The 21,650-nt window shown below is 42.2% G+C and overlaps 1 protein-coding gene across 3 annotated transcripts in view; it reads left to right on the forward strand.

Annotated features, from left to right (window-relative positions):
• The window catches only part of LOC138261346 (myosin-11), a 175,078-nt gene that overhangs the window by 121,909 nt on the left and 31,519 nt on the right, over nt 1-21,650 (forward strand). For all 3 annotated transcript variants that reach the window (XM_069210196.1, XM_069210197.1, XM_069210198.1), the window contains 7 exons: nt 1,542-1,611; nt 4,188-4,348; nt 5,208-5,316; nt 8,349-8,480; nt 14,392-14,598; nt 17,344-17,481; nt 21,330-21,453. In XM_069210196.1, the coding sequence (XP_069066297.1) occupies nt 1,542-1,611; nt 4,188-4,348; nt 5,208-5,316; nt 8,349-8,480; nt 14,392-14,598; nt 17,344-17,481; nt 21,330-21,453 (941 nt within the window). The remainder of the gene's footprint in view (nt 1-1,541; nt 1,612-4,187; nt 4,349-5,207; nt 5,317-8,348; nt 8,481-14,391; nt 14,599-17,343; nt 17,482-21,329; nt 21,454-21,650) is intronic.

The following is a 21,650-nucleotide window of genomic DNA, read 5'->3' on the forward strand; positions in this document are numbered from 1 at the left end:
GAGGGTTGTTTACATCTGTGGTCCTCACCCACAGGGTGATTTATCAATCTGCTGCTGACTCTGTAGTGGATGAATACATATACCAAAGACCCAAAGCCAACTGCTTTCTGTCCACACTCAGCTTTTTGAGTTCTTCAAAGATGCTACTTTTGGAGTTAAACTGTTTTTTGTGGCAGGCACTTAGGTATGGACTACCCTTACCTTTTTAAAATATTTTTATTGCATTTTATAGAAACATGGTCCAAATTACACAGTATGAACATTTTACTGGCAGTGGGGTATTGACATGTCAAAGGAAGGAAGTCATGCATCACACACTTGCTTGTGGGCCACGGGCCACCAAATACTTGCCCACCGGGATGCACTTCCCATCCCATACGGACTACTCTTTACTTAACCTTGCACACAGAATTTTGTGTGTTGCGCTTTAGAAAGGGAAGAATGCCAACCTCTTTAGCCAGCAATTATTGTTTTCTTTTATATCTCTTCTCTTGGGTTTTAGCCATTGTTTTGCTATCCTACATAGCAAAGAGACTCTTGCACAGCTGAGCTCCACAATTAAAATTAATACAACACACCGCAAAATAACTTGCAGTGCTTCACTGCTCCTAAGCTAGGTTTGTTTAACTTAGGTTCCAAAACATACATAAATATATAGAGGACAATGGACTAACTGTAATTTAGGATATAGGTAAAGGATGGCGACTACACATGATACTTCAGTTTGACAAGTTTTGAATGTAAATCATGCACTTCCTCTTGTCAGAGAGAGTCAATGGAATGTGACATTGTTTCTCAAATATCTCTGAAATGTCCCTTTATAAACAGCATTGTACATCTATGTTTAATTGCTGAATGTTATAAGTCAGTCATTTTTTAAGTGCATGTTGTGCTTCTTAATGCCTTAGTGACGTCTTAATCCTGAAGTGCTCAACATTTCTCCTCGGCATGAAAGGTGCCATTTTCTGGCTTACAGTTAGTTCTTCTGTCCTTTCCCCGTCTTATTTTGCTGGCCAATTTGCATTGTCATGTAAAGATGTCCCTTTTTGCCTTGGCTCAGGGGAGTAGGGAAATATCATCAGACAAAGATACATTTCAGAAACCTTAGAAGGGGAGTGTTGCTTCGTTAGAGGAGAGATGAAGACCCTCAAATAATGGGAGGTAATGTCGATAGGAACAGTCTGGTGGGGAGTTGTTGCCTTAATCCTACTGATTTTAGTCTATTTGACTTTTATACCCTCTAGTTTAGCATGGCCCACACTGCCTTGTGCGTTTCTGCTATAGACATTGATTATAGAAAGTAAAATATTGTGTACAGCAATACAACGTTTTGGCCTATTGTATTACAGTTTTTTTCAGAATTCAGTTATTTAATTAAATAAACATATATTTTTCAAAACTGAAATTAAATGTCATTGGACAGCCATGAGCAGATGTCAATAAACAGGTGGACAGAGTGACATCAGGAAAGTATGAGGCACAAGAATGAGAGAGAATATCCTACTGTACATGTCATATTACTACTCTGTTTCTGCTTTCAGGTATGAAATCCTTGCAGCAGGTCATATTCCTAAAGGATTTATGGATGGAAAACAGGCTTGTGTCCTCATGGTAAGTGCACACTTTCATCACAAAAGAATAAGAAATGTTGTCAGGGATTTCTTCAATAAACCTTTTTAGTTTTAAAAAGATATGCAGTTTTTTTAATCAAACCTTCAGACTGGGGATCGGTTCTAGACCGACCGTTTATGAAGTTTCTTGGCAGTATTTTGGAATGGACTTTCCAAAAACTTAGGAATCCTATACACTTTGGGCCTGATTATGAGTGCCCCTGTGTTAGTCATTACATTAAATCAGACTGTGAGATGTTCTGAATTTATCAGGTGCAGTAATTATTGTCTATCCAGAATTCTGGAAAAGGGGTGCATACATTGGGATGACATAGATTGTGGTGCTTGCTGCACCAATATGCGCATGTCCCTGCATTTTAAATTTCCTTTTCACTCTTTAAATTCTGGCAGATTTCACCTGGTGAAATTTAAACAAGATGTGCAGATTTGATCCTACCTGGTATATACTAGGTGTGATAAACCTCTCACCACTTACTGCTATCCCTGTGCGATTGCAATTTTCCAGGCCACTCATATAATGCCCTTATTGCTCTAAAACATTCTGAACTATGAAAAATAGCTTCCCGAGGATGCAGTGGTTGAGCCTCTACAGGTGAAAAAACTCACATGGTGTAGAAAAGGGAAATAGGAAAAAACTAACGATGAATACCAGCATGAAAGGATCAGTTGATTTCCATAAGATGCCTCATATTCAACACATTTTGTGGCTGATTTACAATTTGATGGACAGGGTACTCCATCACAAATTTGACAGAACTCTTGATCTGCCTTACCTATTATAAGTTGGGTTGGCTGCCAGCTGTCCGTCAGTGGTACCACCAATGGCTCAGTCAACAGAAATGTTTCCCTTGTGGCCTGATGGAGTGATGGCTTTCAGAGAAGGGGCATCACACTGCCCGCCCTTTTAGGGCTGACAGTCTGATGTCATTTGTTCGTCCCATCACTTTCAAGGGAAACCTGTGGTGATGAACAGATAACTTAAAAAAGGGTGACTCCTGAATACTGAGTCTAGGGTATCAAAAGACACAAATCTCATGGACAATATATTGATGGACAAAATACTGAAGGGTAAGTACGTATAGATTTTCTATATCTAACTCTAATCGATTTAAATGAAAGATACGTATATATGTTCAAGGTACATAGATTGGAGTTAAGAACAGTAAATCTATACTTACCTCTGTACACTTACATTAGTTTCTACATTTTATCCTTCACTATTTTGTCCTTGATTTTAGTGTGCCACAAAATTCTTATGCTTGATATTGAAGAGTACAAGCAATTAAACAATGCCCCACACACTCTAGGAAAACCACTCCATGGACGTGGAGGTCATTAATTATTTGTTTTTCAAAAACTGTGGTTTTGAAAACCAAAAAGAACGGTAGCTGGCTGTCAAAACCAATGGCAGCCACCCCCCAAATATTTGGTACCTTTAGAGGAACCTCTATGACAGTTCTTCCTCTGAAAGTACAGAAATCACTACTGGACCAGCGATTATCTCAAATTTGGTGATTTTCTATCCATCAGGGTGTAACCCACCATGATGGAAAGAGTAAATATCATCAAACCCTAAACCAGGCCATAAGTGAAATAAAACAACAAGTCTCATGTCTCATGATCTTCTCATTTTAGGATAAAACATGCAATAAATGTTGTGTTTTTTTAAGAGAAGATACATATATTACGTTTGTGCAATTGCCACTTATAATTGGATAGACTGCTTTCAGAGTTTGGTGTTCTGAACCCAACAGGAAATAAACATAGGAGGACTGGGTATGTGGGTTATAATTAATATATAAATGTTAGGAATTGCAGTAAATATACATCTACAACCAAATAAGTGCTTTGTTTACAAAAGGACGTTTGAGATCTGTCTAAAAGTGTCTGTCACTCAAATCACTGACTGCTGTAGAGTGTCTGATTCATAGTCAGTTAGCAGCATTTACTGAGTGCCATAGCCATATATGGAAAAAATGAAATTAGTTCCTACGGTTTTAATGAGGATGGTAAATTAAAGAGTTCATAGGATATATTATGAAAGGAAGAAAATGTGTGATCATTGTAACAGTAAAAATACTGGCTGCAAACCTCTTCAAAAATGAACATTCATTTGCAATTGTGAACAAAATGGAGATCATTATTTAGATTTAATGATTATGTTGTGGAGGAGTCAATGGTTTTACCCCTACATTGAAATTTTCAGTACCTTTTTATTATGAGACTCAAGAGAATAGGCATGTTTAACATGTGGCAAATACCCAAACTAAACATAATTTTAGGTGATGTATCTACTATGTAAAACAAAAGCAATACATTCTATTAGCCTGATATCAGTGATCTTGAAATGGGCTTTTGTGAAAGACATTTTTAGATCCTTTAAAACATCCCATAGATGCAGCTATGTCATGCTAACTGATAGGCTCTTTATATTATCCAATGTATAGAATCTTACAGATATAGAGGAAATGTACAGATGCTTATTATGATGCTACATTAACCACCAATGAGCAAAGACCGGATTCCAAAAGTATTTCCTTCTGTATTCCTTTTTAGATAAAAGCTCTTGACCTTGATCCTAATTTGTACAGAGTTGGGCAAAGCAAGATATTCTTTAGGACAGGTGTACTGGCTCATCTTGAAGAGGAGAGAGACTTGAAGATCACAGATGTCATTATTGCATTCCAGGCTCTGGCCAGAGGTTACCTTGCAAGAAAGTAAGGGTATTTTCTTAAATCAAATCATCATATTTATGTTTTTTTCTTTGCAAAAACATATTTCTGCATTAAGGCCTGAATATGTGAATAAGGGTTAGCATTATTGGTCAAGAATATTCAATTCTGTAGTTTTATTTAAGATTCTCAAATAGTTTCAGTTCCACAGGAACCATATTAAGTGTTTTATGGGCCAGGTCTATGTCATGTTGACTTCACACATGTGCCTGTGTAAGGACTTCATGATTGTGACAGTCTTGGCAGATGTGGTATATTGTTTCATCATGCTGTGGAGGCAACCTGAAAGTATTTTGGGTAAAAAACGCTAGCACTGTAGAGGTGAGTCTTTCTACAGGCAGCAAGATGGGTTGCACGCTGTTGCCTTGACTGAAACATTACATCCAGCCAGCAAATTCATCCTGGTACTGCGGCAGACTTCTAGAGCTGGATTGTCTGACCGCTAGGAAGGCCAATTGGGAAATGGGAAAAGAAAAATCATTCTTTTATGTTTATGGCAAACTATAATTAATCATAGTTAGTAAATGGCTAATTATGGATAACCTGTATCTAGCATGGTGTTTGACTGCACAAAGGACCAGGGGAGCATTAACTGTATGCTGTACATTCTGCCGTGCAGGCCTTGATTGTGCAATCAAGTCTGAAGACTATGGAAGTGTTATCAAATAATAATTATAGTACTAATAAAAATAATAAACTACTACACTATTACTATTATTACTACTCCTACTAATAGTCTACTAATAATAATAATAGTTTTAAAATCCACTTTTGTATTTTGGTGTAAAAATACTAACAGCAGTGTATGTGCCTAGCATGTTCAACAGTGCGGATTTCTTTTCAGGGCCTTTGCAAAGAGACAGCAGCAGTTAACAGCAATGAAAGTGATCCAGAGGAACTGTGCAGCATACTTGAAGCTGAGAAACTGGCAGTGGTGGAGACTGTTTACTAAGGTAAGGCCATACATTCATTCTAATTTCTAAGTACAGAATCCATGCATTAAAGAAATACCTGTTTATAAAAGGCAGGGCAACCTAATTGTCCCCATGGAACTTGGTAATCTAATATATAAGGCAAAGGTGTTCCAGTTGACACTGACACTTCCACTTTTTAAGTTCATATATATAAGATCCACAGATGATCAGGACTCTTATCAAAATATATATATATATATATATATATATATATATATATATATATATATATATATATATATATATATATATATAATAAAACCGAAAATGCAATCATCAATTTACTAAGTCGTCTATAAAGGCACAGTACAACTCTGAATTACTAATTTCATGGATTACTCGGGAATGAGCACTCACCTTAGCATAACGGCTATTCACAATGGGAGTCAATCAGCTTTATTTCCTATTTTGACACTGAGTCCTGATGATGTTCTTGTGGACCTCTTGGCAGTTTGAGACCGAAATGTCGACTGTTGATCTTCTCTAACTACGATTACGACACCATATTTTGAAGTAGTCCAATGTTGGCAAACTTGAAGATAAGGACCCTGACCACTTTGGTCTAGAGGTTTGTATGCCTTGTGATTAGGAGGTCTTTGCACTTCCCAGATCTGTGGATCTTTCATATATGGACTTTAAGAGAGGAAGTGTCAGTGCTGTATTATTATCGTATGTGCTGGTCATGCTCTAAGAATCAAAAAGAGGTTGCAATCGTTATAAGTTTACAAAATTGTGATAATATCTACATTAAATATGAAAATAAACTGTTCATCTATACAATACGCTACATATGTTTTTTTACAGTAAACATTGTTTTCATGTTTGATTGTATGTTTACACATTATCCTTGAAATGTTTCTGTTTGGATCATTATCTTGACCAACACTCATGAATTTTGATATAAATAATTCCTAGTGGAACACCTTTGCCCTATATATTAAATAAATGCCTATCATTATTCTATTCATAAAATAATATTGTAAACTGAAATACATTTTCCAGAAAGGTTGTGTAGTTTCCTGCTAATATGCCACTAAACTACCAGGAGAGTCAAATGGTAATGTCCTTCAGAAGTAAAGTTAGTTTCCGACTCTCCCACCATCTGTTCAGATCTAGGTGTGGTAACTTCCCTATAAAAACATTGCCCCTTCCAAACATTTTCTCATTATAAGTTGTATGGCCCAGCTTGAAGTTCATTTCAGTGCAAAATACAAGAATGTCCTTCGAAAGAATATGATTTTGAAGTGATGGAGACAAGGCGTGTCATGTAGTTCCTGGGGTGCGCTTACCAGCTCTCCCATCATTAGAAACCGTTGCCTTCATTCCTGTAGTGGAAGACCACCTGCCTGATTTAGAAATTCACACCTTCCTAATGGGCATCGCAGGACGTACATTGGAGGTGGCCCACCAGATTCCCCACTTTATGTTCTGTGAAATGTAGAACGGGCATCATGTTGTTTTCAGGTCACTCAGCATTTCTGTTTTACACAAACATTCTCTCAACTGGTCTTTGTTTGTGTAAAACATACAATCTATGTAGTTTTTGTCCTGTATGCGGAGCCATTGACAGATTTTCCTGCCTCGGATCTGCCTGGTGAACCCAGGCAAGGAAATCTAGTCACGCCTCCCCATTCTAAATATAATGGATGACTGTTATTGTGCCCTGGCAGCCCAGTGGCGGATGAGCCAATAGATGAAGAGTTTCTACTGACAAAGCCACCTCAAGCTCCATTGGTGGTAACCATGCACTTTGCCCACCTCTAAATAATCTGGGCGAAACTCGAGTTTGGCGGGCCGGGTGCCCTGATAAATTATGACCGGCCTTCTTCACCAGCAAATTCTAAATGACCCTCAAGATATAAATATTCATCTTGGGCAGCAGTGATTGGAACAAGACAAGGGTCCTGGTTCATTTGGTCTATGAGCTATTGGGACAGGGAAGAATAAGTATGTTTAGTGTCAGATATGGACAAGTAACCCAGGAAGAGAGAACAAGGGCATAGACTTAGTGTATGTGAAGTAAAAGTTTTCTTTAGATCCATAATAATGACATCTACCCTTAGCGGCTCCAGCCCTTAAAAAATAATAACTCACAACGTTTTCCTCATTTGATGCACAAAAGTGGTATTTCCTAATCTTCAGATACACAAAATCTAGCCGGTGTCAAACAATTAATTATATTTAAATTTAATGACTCTAATTACTAGTAGTGATGAAACAAATGTAACAGAAAGGAAAAGAGATACAAAAAAAAAAGAATTTCCAAAAAAACAGGAAACATTCTGGGGGTCATTCTGACCCTGGCGGCCGGTGACCACCAGGGTCACCGACCACGGGAGCACCGCCAACAGGCTGGCGGTGCTCCCAAGGGCATTCTGACCGTGGCGGTTTAGCCGCGGTCAGAAAGGGTAAACCGGCGGTCTCCCGCCGGTTTACCGCTGCCCCATAGAATCCTCCATGGCGGCGGAGCGCGCTCCGCCGCCATGGGGATTCAGACACCCCCTACCGCCATCCTGTTCATGGCGGGAAACCCGCCATGAACAGGATGGCGGTAGGGGGTGCCGCGGGGCCCCTGGGGGCCCCTGCAGTGCCCATGCCAATGGCATGGGCACTGCAGGGGCCCCCGTAAGAGGGCCCCACAAAGTATTTCAGTGTCTGCTTTGCAGACACTGAAATACGCGACGGGTGCAACTGCACCCGTCGCACCCCTGCAACTACGCCGGCTCAATTCTGAGCCGGCGTCCTCGTTGCAGGGGCATTTCCGCTGGGCCGGCGGGCGCTCTTTTGGAGAGCGCCCGCCGGCCCAGCGGAAATGTAAGAATGGCCGGTGCGGTCATTTGTCGGCGGTACCTTGGGTCAGAATCAGGGCCTCTGTCTCTGGGCCTGCCCTGATAGTCACATATGCCAAATAGGGACCTACAAATAAGCATTAGTTGGAGAAAATGTCCACTGAGTGGCCACAGTGAGTGCAAAAAAAAAGATAAATGACACATTTGTACTTTTCTTTGTAGGTGAAACCTCTGCTCCAAGTCACCCGTCAAGAGGAAGAGCTCCAGGCCAAGGAAGATGAGCTTAAAGCGATTGCAGAAAGACAGCAAAAAGCAGATAATGAATTAAAGGAACTGCAGCTCAAACACTCTCAGGTATGAATAACGTTTGAGCATGATGCAACCTAAAAAAAGTGCAAAGATCTGTTACTCTAAAAATGGCAGAACAGTGTACCTCTGCTGGGCCTGAATAGAAAGTAGTTGGCGGCGTAGTGGATGGAGAGATGGTGGTGGAGAAAAATCTCAATTATATTTGGGAGCAAGAATAGGATGGATTATTTACAAGAGATGATATTATAAATGAATATTTAACAAGATAATATGAAAAAAGACTATTGTCCCAAACTGACATTCGTCATTCACCAACCTTGAGTGCCCAAGTACCATGCAGCATTTGCTAGTGATGACAGGTATGTCATCTGTTCTATGTATTTTGTAATTCATCAGAAAGTAAAAGAGTGAGATATAAAGTACAATGGCCCAATTAACAAACTAACAGTAAATGTGGAGAGTTACTTCTCCATCCGGACGTACTTATTTTATTTATTTATTTTTTGCAATTCACAAACATTTCCAGTTTTGAGGCTGAAAAGGTGTTCAAGGCACAGATTTCCAAGTACGATACAAGGAATGTCATGTGACCTATCCTGTGGGCTCCTTGGGAGGGAACATGAGGAGCCCAATATCCATATGTATTGTATTATTTTCTCCTCAATTTAGAGTCACCATCTCCTGCCTTACAAAAGATGAGACATGGTATCATTGCCAAAACAAACCTATTTATCTCATTCTTCACACTTTATTGGCTCCATATTTCGCAATAATTAATTTAAAATGTGTCTGTTTTGTATTGAAGTCTAATACTAGAACTTCTCCACAACATATCTTCTTCCCTTTAGAGCCCTCTCTGATCTTCTCATCAACTTTATATCTCTGCTTCTCTCCCACCCTTTGCTGCTTCTCATTTTCACAGAGTCCTTCTTGCTGACCCTTTCTTTTTTAACTCTCTTCCTCTTGATGTCCTATTTGTTTTCCTACAAACATCGAAAATCCATATATCTGATAGAGACTTCTAGTTGCAGATTCCTTACCGTAGAATTTTCCCAGACGTTAGTCTGGATCCAGAGATTTTTCTCGAGCAGTACTCCTGCGTGTCGTCAGATAGCATCGGTCGGCACCACGTCCATCGTCGGCATTGTGCGCACTGAACATGACATCACAGGTTCGATATAAGTGCCACCCCGGTGCACTGATGTCAGTTCTTTTTTTCCTGTGCAAGTCAGTGGTGGTCTGAAGAAGAAATACCCCTCAGTCACTTTTTGACTGCTCTTTTTTCAACTTTTGTTGAAGATTTTCTGAGTGTCTACACCCCTGGTGCATCAAGGATGTCTTCACGTAAGACCAGGTTAAAGCCCTGCAGATCCTGTCTTCGGGCAATGTCCATGATGGATCCACACCTTATGTGCTTGTGGTGTCTGGAGCACGTCCATGACCCGAAGTCGTGCTCCGAGCGTCGGCCATGACTCTGAAATCTTTCAGGGAGGGTCCCTGCTGCCAAGTGCTCTGCACCACATCTCTTCCAGTCTTGGTTGAGACAAAGGTCCTGAGAACAGTTGCGGTGCCCCCCTTCATCATTCCCTACTCCATCGAGGCACAAGAAGAAGTCAAAGCAATACCAGCATTCTTCGACTTCACCCCATCCATCAATTGACAAGATGAAGGAAAAGGAGCATCGTCGTTCTAGGCCTTGTCGGCTGCTCGCCTCCCTGTGTTTTCTGGAGCCGGAGTGACCCCTGCCCAACTGAGAGGGTTTTATGAGGCCATGCGCCTCATCTTTGGGCAGTCCTACTCCGATGGAGTACCTTTGGGCCCCGTGGGATCTGCAGAGGCGCCCTTCAGTTCCGCATCGGTACCTTCAGCCTTGGTTCCAGGGGGAACTCATGGACCTGTTTCTGGATCCAAACTGGCATCGGTCGTACCACCTCCACCTTCCCTGATGCCGGTTCTGATGTCGATATTCCCAACACCACCCGTGACCCCAGGTGGCTTCAACCCCATCCTTATTGCTGACTCGGAGCTGGATTGGCATTGCGTAACGCCAACTCATACTTCGGCAGAGATCCTGACCCTTGTTCATATGGGTTGGGGTACTGTGAGGGATGGGAGGGATCAATGGACCCGTTAGAATACCAGCTCCAAGACCCTATGGAAGGATGGATGGACCTGGGTGAGGCCAGTAGGCTGGATACTTCCCCTGACACTGGCATTCTTTCTCCCCCTACCATGGCTACAGAGCTATTCACTAGCGAAGAGCGGCTGAGGTCCTGGACCTCAAGCTACCTTTGGTGACAGTCAGGACTAACCTCTTGACCGAGATGCTACAGCCTGGCGCTTCATCCTCTGAACCCCTTTTGCTCTTTAATGAGTCCCTTACAGATGTCCTGCTGGGGACCTGGTCCAAACCCAGCACAAGGGCTCCTATGAACAGGACAGTTGCCTGCCGGCATAGACCTGCTCCAAATGACCCAGTGTTCCTGACACAACACCCCACACCTGAGAGATTGGCTATCCAAGCCGCTATGTCCCACGGTGCATTCCCTTCTGCACCTTCGGATAGAGAATCCAAGACCAACTTGGGAGAAGATGTTTTCTTCCTTCAGCCTGGCATTGGGGACCGTGAACACCACATGCCTTTTGGGTTTCACACCCATACTTTATGGGCACGGTTGCACAAGTGCTGCCACCAATCCCGGAGGAGGCAAGAGCCATTCTCTCCCAAGCTGTTGCTGAGGGGAGAGACGAAGTTCACAATCAGATGTGGGCTCGACACAACCGACTCACTGGACAGAGTGATTGCATCAACAGTGGTCCCTAGGTGCCACACCTGGGTGAGGATGTCTGACTTTTCAGTGGTGCCCAAGGTAACCTTCTGGACATGCCCTTTGATGGCATCCATCTATTTGTAGAGAAAGCAGATTCGTGGCTCAAGCACTTCAAGGATTCTCTTGCTACGGCCAGGCCCTTGGGCCTCGCAGTGGTTCATCGTCCACCTCAGTCTGCTTTTCGCCCCTTTTGTGGTTACAGAGGGGGTGTCCCACCACCTCCGTTCCCCTCCAACCACCGTGGCGCGCACACTGCCCAGCCTCTGCATGGCCAGGGACGTGGGATTCACTGTGCTTGAGGATCAGGGAGCCAGCGGTCTGGTCAGTCAACCAGCCCACCCCCCTCCTTTGCAGCTGCCTCCAAATCTCCTTAGTCTGACAGTTCCCAACCAAGGTCTAGTTGGAGGCAGGATTCACCTTTACCTGCTCCACTGGCAGTCCATCATGCCAGACAGGTGGGTTTTGCAAATAATCCAAAGGCAATACTCCCTCCCCCTTTATCCATGCCACCATCCTACGAGCAAATGATGGAGGATCACCTGCCACTTCTCCGTGTGACAGATGCGTCACTCCTGGGATGGGGCGGCCATCTGGGGTGGAGATCAGAGGCATCTGGTCTCCAACAGAGTCCAGACTCCATGTCAACCTTTTGGAGTTCCGGGTGATCAGATTGGCATTGTAAGCAATTCTTTCCTCTCCCAGAGGGAAAGTAGTGCAGGTGTTCACAGACAACACCACTGCCATGTGGCAATGTAACAGGCCGGGTGGGGTAGGATTGTGGACCCTTTACCAGGAGACTCTGCGCCTCTAGACATGGTTGGAACATCAGGGCATTTCCCTGATGGTGCAAAACATGGCGGGCTCTCTGAACACCAGAGCGGACGAACTCAGCCGACAATGCCTAGTCGATCATGAATGGTATCTCCATCCAGAGGTGGTGCAAAGTCTCTTTCAGCAGTGGAGAGAGCCTTGGTTAGTTTTGTTTACCTCTACAGAGAATGCACATTGTCAGCAGTTTTGCATTTTGTAGTTTCCAAGGTGGCACTCACTCGGCAATGCTTTTCGATGCATGTTGATCTCAGGCCTCCTTTAAGCCTTTCCGCCGATAAAACTTGTGGCCATAGTTCTCAAGAAGATCAAGAATCACTGGGCCCAAGTAATCCTTGTGGCTTTGGATTGGGAATGAGAGTCTGGTATCCTGAGCTGCTGAGCATGGTCATCGAGCCTCTTATCGGACTGTCCCTTCAGGAGGATCTTCTGTCGCAGCAGCAACAGGAAGAGTTCTTCACCCGAACCTGTCCAGTCTCCACCTTCTTGCATGGAGATTGAGCAGTCAAAGGTCTGTAATGTTACCTTGACATCCAAGCATCTCTCTACCAAAACAGTTCACGCCTGTTTTTGGAACAAAGTTGTAGCATGGTACACCGACAAGTTTGTTGACCCCCTCTCTGTCACTCTTTCCAAGGTCCTCTTGTTCATACTTTCTTTGGCCCAGCAGGACTCTGCTTTGGGAACCCTTAAAGGTTATTTGTCTGTTATCTTCGCATTTCTGAGATTTCCTGACCAACCTTCTTTTTTTAGGTCTCCTATTGATAGTAGGTTTCTTAAGGGCGTTACCCATATGTTTCCTCCATCGCCATTCATCATGCCCCAATAGAATTTGAATTTGGATCTGACATTCCTAATGTGCGCTCTTGTCGAGCCTCTCCACAATTTTCCTCTCAGGATTATGACATTAAAAACAACCTTCCTTGTGGTCATTACCTCTGCCTGCAGGGTGAGTGAGCTGCAGGCATTATCATCTAAGCAACCGTACCTTTCCATCTATCCTGAGAAAGCAGTGCTTATCACTAGGGATTCCTTTTTGCCAAAAGTGGTCATGACCTTTCATGTAGGCCAATCCATCACCTTGCCTACTCTGCACACCCCACGCCTCCATCCAAGGAAAAGGAGAAACTCCTCTGCATGGACCCAAAAAGAGCTTTGGCATTCTATCTTGATCGTACCAAGGAGTTCCAGGTGGATGATCAACTCTTTATTAGTTATGTGGGTGTGAAGAAAGGTCAGGAGGTGCAAAAGAGAACCATCTCCAGATAATTTGTTCTCTCCATTAAAGTGTGCTATGCATTGGCTAAAAAGAAACCCCCTGAGGGCTTGCGTGCCCGTTTACCACAGCGTAAAGCTGCAACCACTGCATTAGCAAGTGGAGTTCCAGTCCTGGACATCTGTCAGGCAGCGACGTGGGCATCCTTGCACACGTTCACCAAACACAATACTGTCTGGACAGTCAGGTCTGAAGAGATGGGTACTTTGCCCGTTCAGTCCTGCAGGATTTCCTAGTATGATCTTGGTTCGCAGACCCACCTCCAGGGCTGGTATTGCTTGGTAATCTGCAACTAGAAGTCTCCACCAGATGAACAAGTTACTTTGGTAATGCCTTATCTGGTAGAGACATATTCTAGTTGCAGATTCCTTACTGACCCACCCATCCTCTGCAAACTGATTTCTAGGGACAGGGACTTCCCTTTCAGGGCCCTTGTTTTGACGCTCCAGTGGTCAGTGTTCTTCATGGCTCTGCGAATCTGGCGTGGAAAGTCGTGAAAAGAAACTGACTTCAGCGCACCGGGGTGGCCCCTACATAGGACCTGAAAAGTCAAGTCTGGGACAGACAATACCAACAAGGGACGCAGAGCCGACCGATGCCATCTGATGGCATACAGGGGTACTGCTCGAGAAAAATCTCTGGATCAAGAGACACCTGGGGAAAATATAAGGTAAGGAATCTTCAACTAGAACATGTCTCTAGTGGCTAATGCATTACCAGAGGTAAGTAACTTGTTCTTTATCACTTGCTTAAAGCTCAGTGTCCATATGTAGCACTGACTTGATTGAATTAAGATGTCTCGTCTTTATTTATTCATTTATTTTCATGTATTTGTCAATGTTTTATGTGCAGTGTAATGATCTAATAGGATATAAAACTTGAATAAATACATAGATAAATTGATGTTCATGAGGTACTATGAATTAAATGTGTCCAGTTCTTTGCCAGTGGTCCTTTGGGATAAGCGTAGATGTTAGTGCATGTTTTCTCTTGCTCACAGCTGATTGTATGGTTTATTTAGCTCACCGAAGAGAAGAATCTTCTTCAAGAACAGCTTCAGGCTGAAACAGAGCTGTATGCCGAAGCTGAAGAACTCAGAATACGTCTCAGTGCCAAGAAACAGGAACTTGAAGAGATCCTTCATGAAATGGAGGCCAGGATTGAAGAAGAGGAAGAGCGCAACCAACAATTACAGGGAGAGAAGAAAAAGATGCTGCTGCAAATGCAGGTAAGAAAGTAACTGCAGTCAGCATTGAAATGTAAATTTTTGTGCTGAATGCATTTACTATTTGCCAGAGAACATGAACTTTTAAATGCTAATATTTTGATCAGTATGATCATAAGGCAGATACAATGACCCATTCTGTCCCATGATGATGTACACTGTAATAGAAAATAGAACTAATCTCATTCATTTAAATATATCCTATCTACAGCTGATAAGATTATATAGAAATTACAGAAGATTCAAATGGATCTGAGATAAATGGAAGTAGCCAATATCTTTATCCACAGCTCTTTGACCTAGTGATCTGCCACTCCAGAGTGCTCAGTTTTTCCTTGTAAATGTTCAAAGTTCTGAGTGTACATTTCTTCTATTTTTATTAAGACATGTTCTCTGTAAGTGCTCACATACTCTGCATTCTTTTCTTCTTGGATCATGTGCCTTGCAACATGAAAAGGTCACCACAATTTGTGCATACGAAATAGCCCAGTGTAGGAGAACTACTAACACATTTCTTCACAAAATTGAAATCCAATCATATAGGAAATTCAATTTAGAGTAAATAGTATGTCAGCTGTCAAATATGCATAGTGTTGTAAGCAGCACTGCACACTCAGCAGTAGACACTCTGAGGGCTGCACCACTCCAGTTCCAAGAACCCCTAGCTTAAGAGTTGAATCTAAGGAGATTTTTAAAACAGTAGTAGAAATGGAATACCAATGAAGCATACAGTTGATGTGACAGGGGTCATCACGTGCTGTCTCTGAATCTATCCATTTGTTGGCGTCGGTTAAAAGCAGAGGAAAGCCACTATCAAAACATCTTTGCAGATTTTACCTTCTTTCATTTCTACTATAGGTTTTATACATTTTATGAGATCTTGGTCCTTTTATATCTTAGTGTTGGATAAGCAGTTATGACCCTTATTCCCCACCAGTAACAATACTTCTTATGGTTAAAATGTTGCCAGAACACTTAATAAAATATGGCTCTCTTATTTTTCACAGAAATAATTTGACCTTCTATAATAAGGCGTCCAATCTTTCTAACTGTTATTGTCCCATTTTGTAAATGCCAATTTGTTGGGTTATCCAATAGTATCAAGTCGATTGTCCTCTGGATTATAAGGTATTTTCCCTTTACCTTTTTGAGATACTTGATTGATTTGAATTCTCCCCTCATGCTGTTCCCACCTTCCAGAATTTCAATTTATTTCCTCCCTCTGTTCTTGGGTCATTTTATTAGGCGTAGGGAACCTCTGGTGATACATCCTGCCCTTTGATTAGTGAAAAATCATGCCTTTCGGTGTCCTTTTTAGCTGTTTGGATTGTCCGATAAACTTGCATTCCTTTATTTTTTATCACCTGCATTATTGGGTTCAGATCGTTTACTCTCAAACGCCAGTTATTTTAGTAGGTGGATACCTTATTTGGAGCCAATATCCAATCCATGTGCGTGGTCTGCAGGGTGATTACATGTGGATGCTGTGCTTCCCCATCCTCTGTACAGAGATGCGTCATTTTCTAGAGTCAAAGCATCCTTTTACAGATTATTTCCAGGTTCAGATATCTAGGCGCTGAAAATGCACTGAATAGAAACTCAACTGATCTCATCTGTTAGAATTTTCATTTTATAATGCTTTTTGTATGACAAAATTGACTATTTGTCTAGCAAATGGCATCTATTGAACATTTTATCTAAATGTTACTTTAATTTGCATACCCAAACTTTTTGTGTTTATCTTGATATTAGGGCAACATTACTTGATTGAGGATTGCCATTATGGCTGTGTGGCATTAATATATTTGTGTAAAATGCTATTTTTCAATCGCACCAATGTGTTTTTTTTATATCTAAGTTCATTTCAGTTTAGGAGGGTTGTTCACAGAACAGAGAATACACATTGTATGTTAGCACTAGTGTAAAATGCCTGTGGTGAAGTCAGTCGCCTTAAGGAGTGATAAATAAGATGCTCGTGTAAATGTGTATATGAGTGGATGCTGAAAAGTTTCCTTTTTAGACTTTTTGTTTTATAAAATGAGCTTTTTGGACATGAAAGTTGTCTGAAGTCATAGTATGATGTATGGCGAGAGCACCTAATTGACAGGAGATAAGGCCTATCATCGATATCTTATTACAGCGAGTATTGGAGTATCACAAGTATATGAGGGCAGTCATGGCCTCCTTTTTGCACTTATATACGTAGGTAGGTGTTTTTCTGAAGAGGCAGTTGTGTAAGAGGCAATAGACTCAACTTGAACCCATGTTCAAAAGGATGCAGAACCTAGGAGCCACATGTATTGAGCAAGATGACGGTGACTGTCTAGCACGGTCTACAAGAGGAGACATAAGGCTTTCATTACAAGTGGCCATGTATTAGCAGCTTTGAAAGAAACAGGACATTTATTTTGGGGGGGTAAGTACTCCAGGTAAAGCATGTAGGAATTTGTTCAAGGAGAAAAGCCTAGAATTATTTAGTAGCAATCAGAATTTGGTATGTTAACACGAAGATCCCTACTCTGTAGAGGGCCTGTAAGGGATAACTCATTCACCTCTGGTAATACTGTATCACAGAATTACCAACACCGCCAATATTGGTAATACAAGATGTGGGATTACCCCACTACAATTATTTGTGAAATGGAGGCCTGCGTCTGCACCTATAGGTTATAAACCCCTGGTTGATTGTGATTGTCCAGCGGCCTGTGTGTCATTGTTGTATGATACAATCTGTTTCCATTCTCAAAGGATCTGGAGGAACAACTTGAGGAAGAGGAAGCTGCGAGGCAAAAATTACAACTGGAGAAGGTAACAGCTGAGGCTAAAATGAAGAAAATGGAGGATGATATACTGGTTATGGATGATCAGAACAACAAACTGGTAAAGGTGAGTGCCTCTGCTCTTTTCTGTTTCGGTCTCTTCGTAAGGGGAAAAGCAATTGTATCAGAAAATGAACATTTTAGAGAAAAGTGGAATTGTGGAAGCTGTATTATTAGTCTCAAAAACAAATATTGTCAATAGGAATGTTAGAAACTTCTGAAAGTACTAAAAACACATTTTTAATAAACTTCTTAGGCAGCTGATATCATTGCTAAACAAACTTTAACATAAAATGTATTTACTTTTCATATTACTGTCAAACCTTACATTACATTGAAAGTAGTAGTTAAATTCTCCAACATGATCCATTTGCATAAAACAGTGTGTAGAGGGTCAGTTGCACAAACTAATTTTAGTATTGCAAAGCCTGCAGTTTCCAAAATTATCGACCACAAAATCAGGAGTCTCAATAAACTACAGATATTTTTTGAGTCAAAAGAGCCTTTCTAGGGGTAACAGAGTGCCTTTTGCTACCCATTTGCAAAGAGGAGGGGGTTGTGAAAGGGGTATTCTCCATTTCTATGCGATTCGGAATTACATTATCAATTGTTTGCGACCACAGTCACAGACAGGTGCAGCTCTTTGACCTGATACTAACAACCAACTTGGGTGGCATTGAATGTCCCCATGAGGCAGCTTCTACTTTGTTAATTTGGGTGGAGCAGACTGTGTTCCAAATAACAACTGCATACCCCCCATGTCATTCCCTGCACGTATTAACATGTTCACATGCAGGGAATATGAAAGATGGGGTGATGGTCTGCTTTCAGTCAGAGGCCTCCATCCCTGCCTTTGCAGGCATGTGCAAGGTTTTGTCATCTTCTGGAAATGTACATTTTGCAGGGCAACAGATTAGTGTCTCAAAAAGAAGCCCATTTTGCAAACCTATTGATATGCAAAAACAGCAACTGTTTTGCGACATGTGCTTAGTAAATCTGTCCTATTTACCTCAATTGTAATGAAATAATCAACAGTTTTCCAGTTGCATGCCATTTACCAACCTACAAAATGGTATTTTGGAATATGCAGTTTCCCACTTTGGGAGTGCAGTTCCAGTCATATTTGTACTCAAAAAGGAATATTTAACAAATAAATTAAGGGCCACATATAGAAAGCTTTTTGCACGTCGCAAACAGCAAATTTTGCTGTTTGCGACATGCAAAAAGCACATCGCAATGCACAAACCCCGTTTTGCGATTCGAACCCCGTTTTGCGATTCGGTAACCTGGTTACCGAATCACAAAACGGGTTTGGGAGTCGCAGTTAGGAAGGGGTGTTCCCTTCCTAATTGCGAGTGGCGGTGCAATGTAGGATTGGTTTGTGACCGCGAACTAATCACATTTTGCACCCTTTTCAAATGGGTGGTAACCCATTCGCAAAAGGGAAGGGGTCCCCATGGGACCCCCTTTCCCGTTGTGAATGGCACTGTAAAAACATTTTCAGAGCAGGCAGTGGTCCTATGGACGTTTTGTTTCATTTTTCGTATTTTGTAATGCATCTCGTTTTCCTTTAAGGAATACGGGCTGCATTACAAAAAAAACTGCTTTATTAAAAATCAGTCACAGACATGGTGGTCTGCTGTCCGCAGCAGGCCATCATCCCTGTGAGGGCTGCCATTCGCAAGGGGGTCGCAAATTGCAACCCACTTCATAATTGTTCATGAGGTGGGCATTTGCAAATGCCCACCCCTTTGCGAATCGCAGATGGTGTCAGGGACACCATCCAACATTCAGAATTGCAACTCCCAAATTGCGAGTCGCTCTGACTCGCAATTTGTGAATCGCAATTCTGAATGTTGCTACATCTGGCCCATAGAGAGGGAAAATCGGCCTGAAAGATACATGTACAAGATAAAGCATGCAAAGTAAAAATGTTATGATAGCCATGGGAACTGATGCTGTTGTGCTTAAAGCTGATGATGCTGTTTACTTCTAGCTCTTTCTACCTCTGTTCTGCTGATTATCAGCTTTATGTCGGGAGTAGTAGGCTATGTTAGCCTCTTTTCCTCCTTAGTAACAAAGCTAAGGGTGTAGAGGAGGGGGTGAAACTGGGAGCTGTGATAAAGGCTTTCACCCCACCAGGAGTGGCTTGCGGGGCTTTGTTCGGGTGGGACGCGGGGCACAGCGAGTGAATTAATTTAATAAAAAATCACTTACCTGGTTCTCCGCCACCACCGACGCGCCGCTCCTCTCATGCAGCGAATCCAGAACTCAGCCGCACTTCTCATCCTCAACCTCCCACGCCACAAACACATCTCTGCTCACCTCAGATCCCTTCACTAGCTGCCCATCATCAAAGGGATCATCTTCGAAATCCACATTCACAAATCCCTCCACAACACTGGACCAACCTACCTCAACGAACGAGTGAACTTCCACGCACCCACTCGACTCCTCCGCCCTGCTGACCTCGCCCTCGCCACAGTCCCCCGCATCCAACGCACCACCTCCGGAGGCAGATCCATCTCCTACCTCGCCTCCAAGACCTGGAACTCCCTCCCCACCAACCTACGCAAGACCCAGGACTTCCTGACTTTCAGAAAGCACCTCAATACATGACTTTTTGAATAGTAAACAGCATCCCCCCTTCCCCCTCCCCCCACAGCGCCTTGAGACCCTATCGGGTGAGCAGCGCACTTAATAAATTTTTTGATTGATTGATGCACTGCAGGCACATGCTCCCAGCCTGCCCTGCAGCCAATCCTGATGCTGCTCAAAGAAGCGTTTGGATTGGCTGGGAGCACCCAGCGAGGGTGCTCCCAGGCAGACTGGGAGCCTGTGCCTGCTCTCTCCAGCCTTGCAACTGTAATGCTGGGCTGGAGAGAGTCTACTGCGCATGTATGTTTGGCCGGGCTGAGATGTGCACTCCCCCTCAGTTCTTGTCATCCCTATTGTCCTGCCCCTTTTACTTCAGAACAATAATAAACCTAGTTTATTATCGTTTTGTAGTAAAGGTTTTGCAGCTGCTGGCGGAGGTGATGCTCCTCTGCCATAGCAGAGGAGCTGCACCTGCACCCCACCACAACTGCCTTCGCCTGCCAGACCTCAGGAGAAGACTCAGATTTCAAAATTAAACCCTATTCATTGGCCTCCGATTTGTGACTCACAGCAGTGACATCAGTTGACATGTTTTATCCAAGGTGCTGTCAGTGAGGTATTGTACCGGAATATAATGATCAGAATATCATCCTACATAAATATTGTGTCCTAAATATTGTTTACAAACCTATAGCCCCATTGGAGTTAATAATAGCTAAACTATAGTCACTGGGAAAATGTTTCTGTAAGCAGTATTTAGGCTGCCATATGAGAGAAGTTATTTGTGTCCAGGCATATTCTGACATACATCTGTTATTGATTCTCCATGTCCTTGGAGGAGGATGGAAGTGAGATTTAATCTCTCACTTACCCCCACCAGAAAAAGGAGGTTAGTCCTTATTTACGAGACAATTAAAAAAATAAGCCCTGTTGTCATGACTTCCCTCGAAAAATATTAGGAAGAAAATATATTGTATTGGCACAAGAGGGGGTAAGTGTAACATCATACATTAGCTCACCTCTTAATCCTCATTTTATTTTATTTTTACTAATGCAGTGTTTTTGTCTCCAGCTTTCTTTCATATGTTCACTATGATCAGAGGATTGGCATCTAGCTAGGTTTTTGCTTTGTTTTACGCCTTGCCAAGGATAAATAGACAGTAGAAAAAAATGCTGTGCAAAAATTCAGATGGACCTTTAGCCTGCATCCATTGTGCACTAAATATTATCAGGCTTTGGGTATCTAATTTAATTGTTTTTATTTCACGGACCAACAAGCTGGAAAATTTTACAATATATTTTTAAATTATGAATCAGGAAAGAAAACTCCTTGAAGACCGAGTAAATGATCTAACAACAAATCTTACAGAAGAGGAAGAAAAAGCAAAGAACCTTACAAAACTGAAAAATAAGCACGAATCCATGATATCAGAACTGGAAGGTACAAATTCTCATATATACTTTACATCAGTGCTGGTAGTAAGAGGTGAAACTGACAGGGGAGCTTTTGGTTATGGGCTTTAGGAGACACAGATTGAGTCATTTTTACAGCCACAGATTTCTGTTACTCCCATCCTACCTTTCTCTTGTCACAGTAAAGAAGATTCTAGTTTTTCACAAATTATTTGAGGAGTCAAT

Source organism: Pleurodeles waltl, chromosome 10, assembly GCF_031143425.1.
Source record: "Pleurodeles waltl isolate 20211129_DDA chromosome 10, aPleWal1.hap1.20221129, whole genome shotgun sequence".
In the NCBI taxonomy this organism is placed as follows: Eukaryota; Metazoa; Chordata; class Amphibia; order Caudata; family Salamandridae; genus Pleurodeles; species Pleurodeles waltl.